Source organism: Heptranchias perlo, chromosome 10 (assembly GCF_035084215.1).
Source record: "Heptranchias perlo isolate sHepPer1 chromosome 10, sHepPer1.hap1, whole genome shotgun sequence".
Classification (NCBI taxonomy): Eukaryota; Metazoa; Chordata; class Chondrichthyes; order Hexanchiformes; family Hexanchidae; genus Heptranchias; species Heptranchias perlo.
The window spans coordinates 70759188-70778126 of record NC_090334.1 but is presented as its reverse complement, the minus strand read 5'-3'; the positions used below and the strand labels follow the sequence as shown (position 1 = coordinate 70778126).

General features: G+C 39.0%; 1 protein-coding gene across 2 annotated transcripts in view; it reads left to right on the top strand.

Annotated features, from left to right (window-relative positions):
- Positions 1 to 15198, top strand: part of ylpm1 (YLP motif containing 1) — a 103974-nt gene extending 88776 nt beyond the window's left edge. For both annotated transcript variants that reach the window (XM_067991995.1, XM_067991994.1), the window contains 3 exons: positions 7880 to 8013; positions 12362 to 12541; positions 14826 to 15198. In XM_067991995.1, coding sequence (XP_067848096.1) covers positions 7880 to 8013; positions 12362 to 12508 — 281 coding nt within the window. In that variant the 3' untranslated portion in view covers positions 12509 to 12541; positions 14826 to 15198. The remainder of the gene's footprint in view (positions 1 to 7879; positions 8014 to 12361; positions 12542 to 14825) is intronic.
- The last annotated feature ends 3741 nt before the right edge of the window (positions 15199 to 18939 follow it).

The window sequence follows — 18939 nt, the reverse complement described above, 5'->3', positions numbered from 1 at the left end:
TGCATTTATATAGCGCCTTTAACATAGTAAAACATCCCAAGACGCTTCACAGGAGCGTAATCAAACAAAAGCTGCAGGGCTATGGACCAGGTGCTGGAAGGTGGAATTAGAATGGGCACCTGGTTGTTCTTCGAGCTGGCATGGACATGATGGGCCGAATGGCCCCCTTCTGTGCTGTATCTTTTCTGTGGTTCTAAAATTTGATCCCAAGCCACATAAGGAGATATTAGGACAGGTGACCAAAAGCTTGGTCAAAGAGATAGGTTTTAAGGAGCGTCTTAGAGGAGGAGAGAGAAGCGGAGAGGTTAAGGGAAGGAATTCCAGCGCATAGGGCCTAGACAGCTGAAGGCATGGCTGCCAATGGTGGAATGATTAAAATTGGATGCGCAAGAGGCCAGAATTGGGTATGGTGAGTAAGTAGTTGTGGTAAGTGGCTATTGTCATCTGTTAGAAGTCTGATTTGAAAACTAAAAACCAGATCTATAAAGAACTACAATCTTGTAGGCCTGACAATATAGAAAAATATTCTGAGAAAGTTTCCTTTTATGATATCCTGTCTAAATTTCCCCAGGAAAAAACAGAATAGGTACTGCTGTGGCCTTTGTTCTAGTACTACTGTGGCAGGTGCTGCATGGCACATTATTTGCTCCTGCCCATTCCTCACCAGTTCATTTTTGAAAAAAATAATCCACATTTGATCATGAAGGTTATTTGTTTATTGTGTTGAAAAGGCTGCTGTTGCATTTCCTGTTACCTTTTTTCTGTATCAGGCTTGAGGCATTTTTCACTCTTGAACAAGCATGCATAGTTGTTTGGTTGTCTTGTGTGCTGTTTCTTTACATTTATATTGTTAATTCATTCATACACCTCTACTACTTGGTTTTTATTAAAATAAAGCCAACTCATTTATGGGTGTATCTGAGGCCAAATAAAAGCAATAACTTGAATGCTTGTTGTTCAGGATTTTGTGCTGAAGCGTTTATCAGTTTACAAGGAATCTGTGACCAGGAGAAGGTTCTGCAATATCAAAGTAACTTTTATAAATATAAAGTTAAGATGCAGGATATGAATATTTTGTTGGGTTTCTGACTCTCAGTATTCAACTTATTTTTGTTTGGTGCTTAATTGTAGTAATTTTTCATGTGCATTAAATCCGGTGTTTTGCCGGTGCTTTTTTTCCTTTTGTATTTTTTAAAGGTTTTAACAAGAATAGAATTGGACAAAAGCAAACATTGATCACTCAAAGTCGATTGTTTGCTTTTTGTTCATCTATATCTGTTTATGTTCTCATCAACTCATTGTAGAATGTTCCAAAATCTATCATCTGGCTTCAAAAAAATCGATAGACGTAGTATTTATGAACTTATTTACTGTTGTATAATCTTTTTAAAAATATCTTTAAAAGTCATTTTTCATAAATTTATTGTACTGAATATCCCAGTGTGTCCCTCGGTACTATTGCTCTCTCATTCGGATCGACATTTAAGCATTGACATTTGACTTTGGCAAGGTCAGAATACTTAAAATACAGTTAGGTGAGTTGATAGTTCCCCTTCCAAAGCTGATGAACTTAAAAGATCCTTGTTTGCAGGGAAAGGCTTAGCAAAGTACTCAGAAAACTCTGTATACATCATGTTCGAGGCAGAAAAAGGATGAAAACTTTATTTCAAGTTTCAAGGGAATTCTTGTCTTTATGGATCATGTGTGTGACATATGTTGAATACCAGAATGATACTTCATCCACTTCCAAAAGCTTTTTAAAGGTGGCAGATTTTGTGACATGGAGTCAAAACAATGCTAAAGCTGTCTTCAAAGTTTCACTGCTAAGTAGTGGGTCCCAACTCAGTGATCTCTTTCCCTAGCTTACCCTCAAATGGCATCAGCCAAAATGATACTCCTTATCTTGTGCATATAGCTCATCCCAGATTCCAGGCTTTTCATTACTTCCAAAGGAGTCATATTCTGACTTGAACCACACCACCAAAGGAAAACGAGATTGATTGGTCATTCTTCTCATTGCTGGTTGTGTAGGCTTTTGGGTTGCCTACATAATCACTACATTTCATAGTAATTCATTGTACGCGAAGTGCTTTGGGTTGTTTCTAAGTAATGTGATAAAGCACTATATAAATGAAAATCTCTTTCTTTACCATTATTTTCCTATTTTGTTTATTCACTGAGTAAAATTTCTATGTAATGAAGATGTCAACTGAGTGCCAGCAGTGCTATATCACAGTTTGGATCATTTTCATTCATTTAACAGCAAACTGCAGTATTTTTCTTAAGTTCACTTGCATTCTTGCACATGGCACTTCAATAATGAAATGAACAATTTTGATCACGCTGGAGGACTTTAAAATGATTTATAAACATAATCAAGTAAGTGACCGGTATCGTGGTTCAGAAAGGCTTTTAACTCTGGGTTGCCTTTTTAAAAAATCATCAGTCAGTTTCCTAATATAACTTAGGGTCTCTGTGAAGACGCAAAGAATCTTTCCACTGCTGTTCAAAATTACCCAGACCTTCTGGATTGGATCAGAGTAGAATTGCAGAGTGTTACATACTCAGCACCATGTATGTTTTCATGATGGTATATTTGATTCCTCCATTATTTTTGTCTAAATGTTAAGAATGCTGTAATTGGATCTCCATACATCTCTGGGATTTCATCAGTTGTCAAGGAAACTTCGATATCTTGAATTAAATCTAATTTCGATTCGATATCAGTCCAAAATGCTACTGACAGATTTTTATCATGCAGCAAAGTCTTAACAGGAGAAGCACTGTTAATGGAATAGCACCATCATTCTGATTCAGAATGATTGGAGACTGCATCATGGCATGTGCAGAATCTTTTTCACCTCCACATTTCCATTTGAATATGGACATTCTCAGCAAGGGGCCTTTGGCTTGGACCACTGCCATCTTTAGTTCTGATGATGATTCTCAGAAAAACAGATGCAACTGATAAAGAGGTAATGGACAGACTGAAGGCATTGAGGAACGCCATTGCCCTGGGTTGTCACAGGTTGTACTTTAGGGTATGCAAGATACTCAACTTAGTTAATGACATTGGACATGTTCTAGCTTGCATCTTTATGAAATCCTTGGAAATGGTGACTGTTGGAGCAATGGACAAAAAGGGACATAACACCAACATATAAAAAGGGGCATAGAAATAACCCAGCAAAGCACGGTACAGCCAATCTGACATCCACTTTAAGGAAGGAACAAATGATGAACCACCTGGAGAAATACATAACTTTAAGAAGAAACTGGCATGGCTTAATGTGAGAGAGATTATGCCTGATCTCTTGGCATTCTTTCAAAAGATAACAAAGTTTGTGGACGGGGAAATGGTGGATGTTTAGTTTTTGAAACTGCTGCATAGAAGATTCATTCACAAGACTGGAAGGCATGAAATTGATAGCTGGGATTAAACATCTGAGTTATGAAGAGGCTATAGAAGCTGGGAATGTTTACACTGGAGAAAAGAAGGCTTAAAGGCGATCATAAGGAAGTATTCAATATTTTAAAATGTACAGATAAGATAAACATCAATATGTTTAACATGCACAGATTCTACAAGCAGGACAGAGCCTCAAACTTAGATGAAGGAGAGTGAAAAGATGGTTTAGATTTAACTATGCAGAGGATGATGAATGTATAGAATGGACTGGCCTGGGAGGAACTGAAGGCTGATTGCAGCAGTAAATTCATGAGGGAGTTTAATAAATATGTGGTGAAGAATTTGATAGAGGGGTATGACAGGTATATTTTCTAGGTACTAAGACTTATACTGCAATGATCTTTTCCGGTGCTGGAGATTCCTATTTTCTTAAGTCTGATGTGTGTCCAATTTACAAGTATGCGGATACACAGGTTGCATTCTTTCCACTGATGAAGTGGTTTTGTTGCACTACGCTTGTGAACTAAAACTCTCATCTCTTCATACTCAACAATGAAATCTGGATGTTCCTGTGTGTAGTTTTCTGGAATTTTGGATTTCTGTGGCTTCTCTGTGGAGGAACAGGAATTTCACAGAGCAACAACAAATCTCTCATTATGGCATCAGAGTGGATGCAGTGCACATTTAAATGATTTAAAATGAAAATATGAGGACGAACCTGTTGGTCTGGAGTTTACTGACTCAGTTATGTGGGTGGAGTTGGTTTAAAATTTAAATCAGACTGATGGGCTTCTGGAGAATTCTTGCTGCCAATGAATTGTGAATCTTCAGGCATAGGTGAGAATATTTTGTTAGCTATTTTCCTCCCTTCTCTTTTGGGTCTTTTATTGGTATTGTCAAAATAAATGTATTCAAAATTTTGTATGATTTATTGGACTTTGTCGATTTAAATCCAAAAACAGAAACCCTAATCTTATGGTTTCATCTTGATCTCATCATAACATTGGGAATATTATTCACTAAAAAGAATTCATTGCTTTGTTGCATTGGATATAAACATTTTAAGTGTAATTTGTATCCAAATGTATTTGCTACTTATTAATCCTTAGAATAACTGGTTCCAGCAGGTTATTTAACTTGAACTAGGAATTTCAAATATGCATTTGATGAACTTTTGGTAAAGAATAAGATTCAGGTTTAAAAGGATATTATAGATAGTCAGTGAATGCTGTGTGAAAAATTAGATGCTAAGTCCCAGCAAACATCAGATGTGGAATGAACGGGAGATGTTAGATGGATATTCTGAAGGTTTTGCTTCGTTACCTTTGGGAGGCATGGCGAAACTTTGTAAAACCTATCTTCAGGCGATGTGGTGGGATTAGCAGGACGTGCTCTGCAGAAGAATTGTATTTGATGGGCCAGTTGTCCTTTTCTCATTGGGTTCTTTTTTTGCATTTGAGATTATTGACTGACAGCTTGGGGACTGAGAGTAGATAGTTAGTGGGAGGACGAAAGTACAGTGAGATTGTTCCTGTCTGTAAAAGACATCAACATTTTTGCTAGTACTGTTCTATAAAACACTGTTGCGTGTTTTGTGCAGGTAAGTGGTGTATGAATTTTAATGCATTCACAAATTTTGTGTTTTTGGGAAAGGTGTGGAATCCTTCTGTTTCAGGCAGCTCGCAACTCACAGGAGTACTTGTTCTCCCATTGAAACCAATAGAATGAATGACCTTGCATCCAATTAAATGTCCTGCGAGGTTATATATTTGTGTGATTTGTTAGAAATGTAATAGCTACTCTGTTACTATTCCGGTATTTGTAGATTTTGTGCTACACTCAGTCACTAATGAAATCCAGGTATTTGTTAGGGGGAAAACACATGCAAGTCTGTCATAATTTTTACTTTGGAAGTAATAAGTGCAAGGAAAAATGTGAGAGATTATTTTTTTTCCCCATTATTTTGCATCATATCCAGATCTGTATCAAATCTAATTTAATTTTCAGCCGTATTTAGAGCAAATAAATTCAAAGGTGTAAATATATTTTTAAAAATCCTTTCATCTTTTTTCCACAGATTGACTGATTCAAAAATGTCCAAATTCTCTTGTTTAACTAGGTTTCGTATTTTTTTAAAAAGCAACTAATCAAGTGCAATGAACGATACAGATCTTTGCCTGAAATTCTCATGGATGAGTTCCAAACCTGTTCTGGCCATTGCATTTTCCCAGTGACTGAGACAAAGAAGGTCCTCCATCTCTTAATTACACGCTCGAACAGTGTGCGCAGAAACACTGGAGTGAAATACCTGGCTGCCCTTAGCCTGGGAGCAATTTAGAAATTAGAGGGGGAGAAAATAAAATATAAAAACAATGGGATAAACCCATTTCCCTGTACCTACTTAAAAAACACTTTTAGATTAAGCATATGAATTTAACACTTTTTTGGGAGTGTGTTTAGAAATGAACAAAAATAGTAAAACTAATTGAACTGAAGTACCGCACTATGTGGTACTAATGACGTTATTTTCTTAATCAAGAAGTTTGTGTATAAAACAAATGAATTGCAAGATAATAGTTCTAAACGGAAGAATTGCTTAGATAAAAAATTATTAACTTACACAACAGATAACTTGTTTCATTATTTCTACTGTTCACCTGTGTATAATTAAAATAGAATTGTTTCAGTAAATCTTAAAATCACAAAACTTGATTAATCATTGGTAAGACTTACTAATTATCTTGTAACAACCTTGTGGATGAGAATTTTGAGAAACGCAGCCTTCATTTAAATTTAATATTCAGTTATTCAGCACAGCACATATTCAGATTCAATAAATCGCGCACCTTGAACTCCACTGATATATCTTCAGCAGTTTTAAGATTATATCATGTGTGAACCAAATGTGATACAAGCAACCTTGAATATTCTTTGTTATTCCTATTTGCTCTGTAGTTTCAGTACACTTAATTTAAAAAAAAAATGAAATGACCATGATTATCTGTGTTGCACGTATATAGGATGACATATCGAGAAGTATATGTTGGTTATTGCACTGAAAAATAATGACATCGCAAACTGCGTGAGATTAAAATTCAAGTAATTCACACATTCATCAGGCCCTTGAGACTTACGGCCTTCAACCACACTTTCAGCCATCCTTGTTTCTAGTATTCTTGCGCTTTAAAATAATTGGTTTGTCCTCTGAGTTCATAAATATACTTCCTTAAAACTGATGCCTGTGTATCCTTTGTAAGGTAAAGATAATTTTTTTAGAATATTGGAAGTAACCAAGTTGAGCTGTGAATATAAAAACGTTCATCCGGTGCACCCATAAGAATGAGTCATGGCATCTTGTTTCAAAAAGCAGTAATTTCTACTTTGAGCCTGAGAAACCATGCCATTGACATACAGGTGTTCATTGTGTAAAACAACATGGGATTTATAAACCATCTTGAATACCAATCACAGTATGAATTTAACTTCGGCGCATTATTTAGTGTTAATTCAACAGGATTAGGTTTGGCATAAGTAATACCGTTGGTACAGACTTTCACAAGGTGATTGTCACAAGGGTTTTCATTCATGACTTGGTCATTTAATGTTATTTTGGAAAGAATCTAAAGCAGTGTCTATGCAGTGTTGATGATTATGATGTACTCCCAAACTACATGCTAATGCTTGCCACATTGAAAAGTGGCAGCATTTCAGAACATGCACTGTTTGCCACAGAAACAGGATAATGCCAAAATTTCAGTGCACATTATTTCCTGCCAATAGATTTTTAATTTTTTAAAAAGGTACTCTCTCAACCTCCAGTAACTTTCATTGTGGTCTATCTGACTCCCTACAAAAATGGCTTTAAAAATTAATAGCATACACAAAACCATATTTAGTTCACATTTCGGAGACATGTGATGTTTGTGTTTCACATGCCTGTCAACTCAAAATAAGACTAATTCTTTCAACTTGAAACTCTGGAAGAATAAAAACATTAACAGTTGAAGCACAGTGGATTGGTTTCCTGTCCTCTCAGTGCAACTCTTTGTAAAACGAGGAGGAAGAGGGGAGGGGGCTGCAATTTTTAAAACTAACTTTTTGAAGTTGATTCTTTCAGTACAGATTGTACTGTTAAAAAGCTGTTTTCTTCACTTGTTGAAAAATTTTGCATGTGGAATTTGTAACCAATGAGAATTGTGTTGGTGCACATAATAAAACCACTGATAGGTTTCAGGAAGGGACTGCCTTTTAAGTTAATGGACTACATCAGTGATCCATTCCTTACCACTTTCACAGCCAATCAGCCTATGTTGTACATTAGATACATCAAGGGTATTCACCTGTGAACTCAACTGTAACACCATATACATGTATGTATGTATGTATATATGTATGCATATATATATATATTTTTCCCTCTCGTGCATTCACTCTGAACCTGACTGCAGAGCCTATGTTTTTGTTGTTCAGACAAGCTGGATGGGTTGAGGAGCAGCAACAAACGGAAGCGAGGCTGGCATGACAGCATTGAGCACCGATTGGAGGATTACCTTCAGCTTCCTGACGACTATAACACCCGTTCTTCAGAACCTGGAAAGAAAAGGGTAAAGAAAATAATTTAAATTCTTAAATGCTCACTTTGTGTGTACTTGCTATGCTTGGTTGACTTGACATGTGAAATACATAGCACTGATGTTTCCTTTGAGCATTTTCCACTTCAAAAATTAAAAATCAAAATTAGGTTTAGCAAGAGAGATTGAGTGATTTGTCATATGGAACAGATTTCACAAAATTTTGAAACTGTTTATCTTGAGTATCAAGCGTGTTCCAGTACAAAACATATCTCAAAACAGATGAATGTTTTTTGGGGTATGAAATACCTGTTTTCCCTCTCCCCTTCCCTCTTCTCTCTGTCCAGATCTCATTTGGTCACACACTGCCGAACAGTAGGCAGGATGCTTCTTGGCAGCAACCTGAAATGTTTGCAAAAGCAAGCCAGCAACAATCATCTTGTGCTCTTCTCTTCCCTCCACCTCGCCAACAGGGTAAGGTATTTGGCCCTGTTTGCAGCAAAACTGAGATGGGAACTCACCAGAGTGAGAGTTCAAACCAGTATCTCTCCACTGATTGCATTATGCATTGGTGTCTAACTTTTTTTTTATTCATTCATGGGATGTGGGCGTCGCTGGCGAGGCCAGCATTTATTGCCCTCGAGAAGGTGGTGGTGAACCGCCGCCGTGAACCGCTGCAGTCCATATGGTGAAGGTTCTCCTACAGTGCTGTTAGGAAGGGAGTTCCAGGATTTTGATCCAACGACGATGAAGGAATGGCGATATATTTCCAAGTCGGGATGGTGTGTGACTTGGAGGGGAACTTGCGGGTGGTGGTGTTCCCATGTACCTGCTGCTCTTGTCCTTCTAGGTGGTAGAGGTCACGGGTTTGCGAGTTGCTGCAGTGCATCCTGTGGATGGTACACACTGCAGCCACAGTGCGCCGGTGGTGAAGGGAGTGAATGTTCAGGGTGGTGGATGGGGTGCCAATCAAGCGAGCTGCTTTGTCCTGGATGGTGTCAAGCTTCTGGAGTGTTGTTGGAGCTGCACTCATCCAGGCAAGTGGAGAGTATTCAATACTCTCCACTTGCATGGTGGAAAGGCTTTGGGGAGTCAGGAGGTGAGTCACTCGCCACAGAATACCCAGCCTCTGACCTGCTCTTGTAGCCACAGTATTTATGTGGCTGGTCCAGTTAGGTTTCTGGTCAATGGTGACCCCCATGATGTTGATGGTGGGGGATTCGGCAATGGTAATGCTGTTGAATGTGAAGGGGAGGTGGTTAGACCCTCTCTTGTTGGAGATGGTCATTGCCTGGCACTTGTCTGGCGTGAATGTTACTTGCCACTTATGAGCCCAAGCCTGGATGTTGTCCAGGTCTTGCTGCATGCGGGCTGGGACTGCTTCATTATTTGGGGGGTTGGGAATGGAACTGAACACTGTGCAATCATCAGCGAACATCCCCATTTCTGACCTAATGGTGGAGGGAAGGTCATTGATGAAGCAGCTGAAGACGGTTGGGCCAAGGACACTGCCCTGAGGAACTCCTGCAGCAATGCCCTGGGGCTGAGATGATTGGCCTCCAACATCCACTACCATCTTCCTTTGTACTAGGTATGACTCCAGCCACTGGAGAGTTTTCCCCCTGATTCCCATTGACTTCAATTTTACTAGGGCTCCTTGGTGCCACACTCGCTCAATGCAGCCTTGATGTCAAGGGCAGTCACTCTCACCTCACCTCTGGAATTCAGCTTTTGTCCACGTTTGGACCAAGGCTGTAATGAGGTCTGGAGCCGAGTGGTCCTGGCGGAACCCAAACTGAGCCTCGATGTGCAGGTTATTGGCGAGTAAGTGCCGCTTGATAGCACTGTCGACGACACCTTCCATCGCTTTGCTGATGATTGAGAGTAGACTGATGGGGCGGTAATTGGCCGGATTGGATTTGTCCTGCTTTTTGTGGACAGGACATAACTGGGCAATTTTCCACATTGTTGGGTAGATGCCAGTGTTGTAGCTGTACTGGAACAGTTTGGCTAGAGGCGCAGCTAGTTCTGGAGCACAAGTCTTCAGCGCTACAGCCGGGATGTTGTCGAGGCCCATAGCCTTTGCTGTATCCAGCGCACTTAGCCGTTTCTTGATATCATGTGGAGTGAATCGAATTGTCTGAAGACTGGCTTCTGTGATGGTGGGGATATCGGGAGGAGGCCAAGATGGATCATGCACTCGGCACTTCTGGCTGAAGATGGTTGCAAACGCTTGAGCCTTGTCTTTTGCACTCACGTGCTGGACCCCGCCATCATTGAGGATGGGGATGTTGACAGAGCCTCCTCCTCACGTTAGTTGTTTACTTGTCCACCACCATTCACGACAGGATTGCAGAGCTTTGATCTGATCCGGCGGTTGTGGAATTGCTTAGCTCTGTCTATAGCATGTTGCTTCTGCTGTTTAACATGCATGTAGTCCTGAGCCACCAGGTTGGCACCTCATTTTTAGGTACGCCTGGTGCTGCTCTTGGCATGCTCTTCTACAATCCTCATTGAACCAGGGTTGATCCCCTGGCTTGTTGGTAATGGTAGAGTGAGGAATATGCTGGACCATGAGGTTACAGATTGTGCTGGAATACAATTCTGCTCCTGCTGATGGCCCACAGCACCTGATGGATGCCCAGTTTTGAGCTGCCAGATCTGTTCTGAATCTATCCCATTTAGCACGGTGGTAGTGCCACACAATACGTTGGATGGTATCCTCAGTGCAAAGACGGGACTTCGTCTCCACGAGGACTGTGCGGTGGTCACTCCTACTAATACTGTCATGGACAGATGCATTTGCAACAGGTAGATTGGAGAGGACGAGATCAAGTAAGTTTTTCCCTCGTGTTGGTTCGCTCACCACCTGCCGCAGGCCCAGTCTGGCAGCTATGTCCTTCAGGACTCGGCCAGCTTGGTCAATAGTGGTGCTACCGAGCCACTCTTGGTGATGGACATTGAAGTCCCCCACCCAGAGTACATTCTGTGCCCTTGCTACCCTCAGTGCTTCCTCCAAATGGTGGTCAACATGGAGGAGAACTGATTCATCAGCTGAGGGAGGGTGGTAGGTGGTAATCAGTGGGAGGTTTCCTTCCCCGTGTTTGACCTGATGCCATGAGATTTCATGGGGTCCAGAGTCAATGTTGAGGACTCCCAGGGCCTCCCTCCAGACTGTATATCACTGTCCCGCCACCTCTGGTGGGTCTGTCCTGCTGGTGGGACAGGACATAGCCAAGGATGGTGATGGAAGAGTCTGGGACGTTGGCTGAAAGGTATGATTCTGTGAGTGTGGCTATGTCAGGCTGTTGCTTGACTCGTCTGTGGGACAGCTGTCCCAATTTTGACACAAGTCCCCAGATGTTAGTGAGGAGGCTTTGCAGTGTCGACTGGGCTTGGTTTGCCGTTGTCGTTTCCGGTGCCTAGTGGTACAATGCCGGGTGGTCCGTCCGGTTTTATTCTTATTATAACTGCATTGTGTTGCCACACCGAGTACAAAAATGATATTTGTACGGGTTAATACTGCTTTTAGAGTTTAAAGTATAACTTTTACATTGACTGGAGATTGTCTCAAAGTGCAGTGGAATCACGTGGAACTGTCGGGAACAGTTCATGTACATGTAAAGACAAGCGAATGGAGTCAAAAGGAGGCTCCTACCAGCCTTTATAACAAAATAAAATGAGACTCATTTTTATGAATAGGTGAAATTTGCACCTTCAAAGAAAGGAACAATTATTTGCTGCCAAAATGGGCATTGTATTTGCAATCTGCACAAGAACTAGAGTTACCCATATATACTTAATGAAATAATTTGCAAACAGGGAGGAGAAATCACCCAAGAATGCTACACGCAGCTCGCCAACAATTGAAGTACTAATTCACATGCAATTGAAATTACAGTGTTTAGGGAGTGAATGGTGAACCGAATTTAAGACCATGAACCATTCTTGTAAGATCACTGCTATACTCTGTGTGGTGTCTGATTAGTTTATTGCCTTATCAGCAATTCCAGAGTTCTCTACATCAACGTTCCTTACTGTTTAGGGTCAAAGTTAGCAGCTGTGGCTGAAATGCCACTGTTGTGTCCTATTCATTTGTAATATGTCAACTCTTAAGCGATGGGATATATAATTTTTAATTTTATTTTTCACCAGAGAGTTATTTCTCCACTCTTTCTTTTGTGTAGCCCTTTCCCTCAAGCCATGACAAAATGCTGCTCTTATCATAAATCTACCAATGAAAAATAAACTTGTAGAATAAGATTCTGCTATATATTAATGCTTCTGCGCACAATTTGAAATTGCTTTGAGAAAACAGTATGCTTCAGGTGGGCAGGAGGAAAATAATATATGTATCTGAACTGCCCCCAATATGCTTTAGGTGAGATGGGCAGACTTGGAGGAGGAGAAAGACGCCGAGCGCAAACGAGCCATAGGATTTGTGGTTGGACAAACAGACTGGGAAAAAATAACAGATGAAAAGGGCGAATTAGCCCAGAGAGCATTGAACCGCACTAAATATTTCTAAGAGAAAAAAGTTTGAATTGTTTTTTACAATGAGGTAAGCAATAGTCAAATCAAATGGTTTTTAAAATTATGTCTGAAAGTTTTGTGAAATGTATTTCTTTTTTGCCTGTATAGTATCAAGTAGGTCTTACTGCGTGTTTCATATGTACAGGAAACCAGTTGTAAGCATCCAGAGCAACTTAGCAATTTTATTTCTAATGAGCATCTGGTTGAAATGACCAGCCAGCCACCTCCAAAAACACTTGCCTTAATCATTGATTAAGATTGTATTTGCTGTTGGAATAGGCAATAAAAAATCAGTTTTGATATTCTGGATTCGATAACTTCATGTGGAGAGGTGCTGAAGGTGTTTTTTTTTAATGGATTGAAGTTGCCAAATTTTGAAAAGTCAATTTAAAACAAAAATATACTTTGCACTGGAAGAATGCTGTGGAGTATGAGGTAGCACAACTTTCTGACATGAAATATATTGTCAGTGGAGCAAAAAAACAGACTTAAGTTATTGAATGAGTAAACCAGCCTGGGTAAGGGGGAAGAATATGGCAGAAAGAGCTAGAATAGTATATTGCTGAAGGGATTACTTTCCAGAAACAAAGATGCCAGAAGTAGCGATTAGGTGTAAAAGCATAGAAATTTCAACACGGGAGAAAGGAAGCTTTGACCCATCAAGACGATGCTGGTGCTAGCTCCACAAAGGATCTAATCCTACTTCCCTGCTCTTTCCCCGTAGCCTTTAATATTTTTCTTCGTGTTTAATTCCCACTTACGTTGTTATTTGCTCAACGTCAATAGCTAGTTTTGGTAAGCATTTCATAATGGTCCTTTGTGAGGTGAGAATTTCCCCCTTTATGCTTCTCATACTAATTGAGTTTACACCCCCTTGTTACCAATTCAACAACCTATGGAAATTTACTTTTTGAAACACAGTTCATGAATTTTAACATTTCCTTTAGATCCCTCACTTTAATCCTTATACTGTGAATACAGCTCTACTTGTTCATGTCTTTCATTGCAACTGTATCCCCTCATCCCTGGTAGCACCCTACTGAATTCATATATCATCCTTTTCATGGCTCTGATTCTTTTTTATAATGGAATGCCCAGCACTGCATACAGTACAGGCCAACAGTGGCCTAATCAATATCTTCTACAGAATCATCATCACTCCCTTGTGATATTTGGAATCTCATTTGCCCTTTTTATGTTTTTTTTTTCACCTGAAATCCTGCTTTTAAATATGTTTCATTACCCCTAGGTCTCTGTTCCCCATCTCCTAATTGTTGGGTATAGGCATATTCCTTTTATGCCTATACCCAACTTTTATGTAATATTTCCCTCCCTACTAATGGGCAAAAAAAATCAAAGCCCCAGACTAAAACTATTGGGACATTTTTAAAAAAATCAATTCTGCAAAATAAAATCATTTTAGAACTTAGTCCAGATCCGTGCTTAGGTTGAAAGCCAGTTCCCGGAAGGCAAGCAATTTTCCAGTTACTTTGCACATGCAATTACCTTTTATACATGGGGCAAGTGAAGTTGGCAAAGCGCCTTGAAACCATTTAATGTATAACAACCCTTTCCTGCCAAGTAATTTCATGGAATGGTTCCTGGGATGTACCTTTTTTGGCCAATTTTCTCCCCTCCCTGAAGACTTTGCTTGGGTAGGTTGACTTCTCACAGAGAGCTCCTGTTTTCAATTAGTCCGTGTGAGTGAGGATTAAGGACAATTCTTACTTGCACACAAGGCATAAAGTCACTGGTCTAAGTGATCAAAGCTGCTGGTATTGCTCCCCTGAATTTTCACAGCCAAGCCCAGGATCACTGGAGTGGTGTATCACACCCTAGCCTGTACATGCTGTCTAGAGGAAATGACATTTGGGATGTGCTCCTGTGGTCCCAGCACCACAATACCAGCAGGACCATGCTTGGGAAGTCCTTTGTTGAGTTACTGACTCACTTGTACAACTTTCTCAGTTAAATACAGCCTCAATTTAATGAGGAGAGGGAGTTGCATGGTTCCTCTAATGATGTGTCCTTTGCATAAGATCCCCTCAAAGCAGTTTTTCCTAGATTTTCCAAAGAGCAATATAATGGTCTCTGGGCACTTTCTGCATTAGAACAACTGACCAAGAACTATTGTTTTGTTTGATTTTGTTAAGTTGCAGATGCTATGTTAATTACAGGAACTATGGGCTGCAGACACTGGTAAAGTCAGATATTTAATCGTATAACCAATAAAATGAAACTTTTCTTCAGCTTACTTAGCTGTTTAAGTGTTAATTGGATTAAATGTAATAATTTTTCCATTTCCTCTGTAGGCTCCGCGATAACGGTGGAGAATGCTGGGTTGAGATCTTTCGTAGAGGTTGGGCAGACAAGAAATTTCACAAGTCTTTTTGAGTTTTTTGTTTTATTTTATTGTTACACTGAATGTACGAGCACTAGACTATTCGTGGTTGACTTCTCTTATTAGCAGCCTGTGAGAATATTTTATAAAAAGTTAATCGATAGTGTTATTAAAAACTAAGTTGAAACCACACTAATTGTAATCCAGTGTGTCCTGAGCCTGCTATCATGGCTTTGCTTCATCAGCTCGTATTTTTTTTTATACTGTATTGCTGTATTGTTCCTTGCTCTGTCCATGCCAACTGTAATTTTAAGGAGCAATAAAGTTAACTTGAAACCGTGGAACAGTTCATGTGTCTGCACGCCATGGGCGTTCCAAAAATGTGTGTTTATTAAGTGTTCAGTATTTCTGGTTTATCTTTGAAACATCATGCCCGCCTGTTGATTTTGGCCAGTGAATTCTTCACTCGCCAATGGACCATCCCAGTTTATTTTAACACTTGGAAGAAGTTGCATTTGAGGAACCCGTCATTTCTGTGGGGGAAGGGGATGTGCACTTCACAGTTCTGCTAAATGTGCTGAAAGAGGAGTGTACTGTTCCAAACTATTCCATGTTTCTGGAGTCGTGTACACTTCTAACACCTACCAGATCATAATTTTTGCGGTTGCACCAGTTAAACGAACTGCTTTCTTGGTGCTAAATAATTTGAGAAAAATGTATCTTCAGTAAATAAGAAAATTGCCTCAAAAAATGTTACTGCTGCAGTATTTTTTTTGTTCCCTTTTGGCCATTTGTACCTGCTGTTAGATGTACCTCGTTTACTGCCTGAATGCAGCTGTGAAATGGGGCAGGAGTGAGAATGAAATGTTGCAATTCAAATACATATTAAAAATTCTGCAACATTTTAATTTAAAGCTAAATCATAAAATCCCCTGAATTGAAGGGGAATAAATGGGTATTTGTTTCTAAAGGAAGCTGGTTTTGAAATCTATTGTTGGAGTGTATATGACAAAATTGTGCTTTTTGGAAAGAGAAAGTGTAATCCTCCAAGAAATGCCATTCTGTGCACTTAGTGATTGTTTATTTTCTTTAGTATTTCTGTTACTGATGAAATATTTGTGAAGATTTCAAAGTTACAGAAGCAAAATTTTTTGTTAATTGGGCACGAAGTACATCAAAGTGATTAATTCATGAATTTCAATGTAAAATTATTAGATTTTGGACATCTACATAGTTGGCATTATTCATACTATACAATATACAAACTAAACTTGTACAAACCTGTAAGCAATCAAAGTAATCATTTAAATTTTAAATACTCTTGCACTGCTGGGTAGAAAGGACAAGCATTTATGTTAGGCTGTAGTCCCACAATAACTGGAAAATACGTCAGCTTTTAACTCAATTAGTATCCTTCCTTCAACAAACCGGGGTTTCTTTTGAAAATGAGCATGCACGGCACTGTTTAAATGTCACAGTCACGTGTCAGTAAGAAGCAGCAACAGACAAGAACTAATGAAATGTCATTTTTTTAGTGTTCCCTTTTGGAATTTAGGAGGGTTTCTTTTGAAAATTAACACACAGAAACCCAACTGTGTGTCCATTTACACCTCCCAATGGAATGATTCATTGCCTTGATGGACTTTTTTTTCTTTTTTGACCTTCCTTTCTTTTCTGTGGTTTCTTCAGCCATACACCATGCCTGACCTAGAAGGCGGGTAGATCTCTGTCAAAGATTCTGTTAATGTTCTATTTCAACCACTCGGAAATACATTCAAGTTGCCTAAAATGACACTCCTTGCCTCTACTTGGTGACTTTACTGCTGAAAAATAAAGAGTACCTCTGAGCTTCCTTCATAAATAAGCATCTGAGAAACCATCCGTGCATCGGACCGCACATTGGTAAGCATTCTGTACTGGCAACTTAGGTTTGTTATACATAGCCAATGTCTTCATGCTTTGTACACCAGCCAGTTGGACTTCAATAGCCTCTTCCTGTGATTTCCTAGGTGCACAGATTGAGAATATTGAAAACCGAACTAGGATAGTTAAAAGTTAGTGATGTTTTGGGTACCTTCATAGGTATTTTATTAATAAGGTTTAAAACTGCAGGTAGATCATTAGGGTTACACAGAACATGGACTAATTCCACATCGCCTGTAGGAATGTACAACAAAATAGAATTTGCTGGAGATGTACCAGCTTGTTTCATTGCTATATACAGGCACCATTATCAAGTCTTTATTAAACAGCTATAACAGCGCTATCTCTGAGTTGCGATTCGTTTTTATCATTAAACTATAAACTAAACTGCGCAATAGTGTTTTGTTTTGCTTGTATCTTATTTCATGGCATTGCCCTGTATTCACTGGAAGGCATGTCACCTTCCTATAAAGAAGTACAAAATCTATTGTATCAATCCAATTTTGTGAGGTATAACTGGAAAAGATGCGAAAGAAAAAAATAATTGGAATGGATTTAACCATATTAAATAAATTGCGAACTACAGCAGCTGTTTTAGTTTGTGCCCAAGATAAGAGTAAAATGTAAAAGATTTGTGCAGCACATGATCTCTTTATATTTTAAAATACTTCTACTTTGTTGCAGCTTGTCATGAATTTAAATAAGTGCTTTGTACATGTAAGCAGAGGTAAAACATGAATTAGTTTAAGTACAAATTATATTTTAACATGTTTTTGAACGAAACCACAAAAGTAGCAACTAACTGACCCTCCTTCTGAAGTACACAACAGAATTATGTTGGTGCTTTGTAGTGATCACAGCTGATTACAAGGGATACCATTTTTACTTGCACGTAAACTGTCTTTGGACCTGGATTATGTTACTTGTAAGCTTTTCATGTTATTTGTGGATCCTATTTGCATTTATACAATTGCTAAATAACTGAGAAAACAAAAGATTTTAAAAACTATGATATATTTTATTTTAAACTTGCTGGATTTTCATACATTTGTATTTCACTGGAGCCGAAAGGGGACAGTTCAAAGGAAATGGATTTACTGGAGAAGAAAGAACTGGATGAAAGTGTCAAATCTGCTGCAGTCTTGCCTATTTCTAACTTTTGTGTTATTCTTTCCATTTTCACTTTAACTCTTGTGGAGTTCTAAAAGGGTTAGAGTGTTCACTTGACAAGAGTATGAAAGTTTGTTTTTTTTAAAAAAAAATCCTAGCCACTACAATAATTGGTCGTTATTCTTTAAAATTAGATTTGCACCAGCAGTTGTAGAATTTGAATGCAAGCAGTTCCACTTTGTACATTTTTGTCTGATTATATATCAAACTTTAAATGATTGAGTCAGCACCTTTCCAACAAATGTGCTTGATACAAGGTAGATAAGTAGCAAAAAAAAATATACGGAGGAGAAGATGAACACTTCGTGATGCTGTATTAGTTCCTAAAGAAAACTGATGAAGCAATCTAAACAAATGCATGTGTCATTTTTGCGACTACCATCTTCAGAATATGTCTAATTGCTAAATGTGTGCAGAATACAAAGAAACACATCTGGCATCTTCAGAATGTTTAATAATCTCTGGGATCAAGTGCTTCTCAATGGAGTAAAAATATATTACTGTATTCTTTTGGTATTTCACTGCTTAATGATCATGTGTGTGCCTGCTGCTTGCGCAAGCAAAGAAGATTTTCTGCCCCCCTGACGACTTTGTAGTTAAATGCATTGCTTCCTGTGATACTGAACCATAGGACCAGGAAGGTATTAGGTTTAGTTTGTGGCCTGAGATGTGGGGTGACCTCAATATCTCTTGAAGTTGGAGGGAAATATTCTGGCAGAGTTCCCACTCCTTTTCATCGCCTCTTTCAGGAAGGTGTGCAAGTCTGAACGTCGAGTGAGGGCCGAATCGAGCTCTGATGCGACACCCTTTATGGTTATATAGCCTGCCAGATCTGGCTGTCTAGATTCATACTTGAAGAATGGCCACATGGTATCATTTGTAGAGGTCTTGATGCCTTCAAGAAATGAGGGAAGAAATATGGTTTATTAAATTTGAGAAAAATATCCCCTTTAGCGGTTATTTCCATCTGTTAAATCAAAGCAATCGATCAC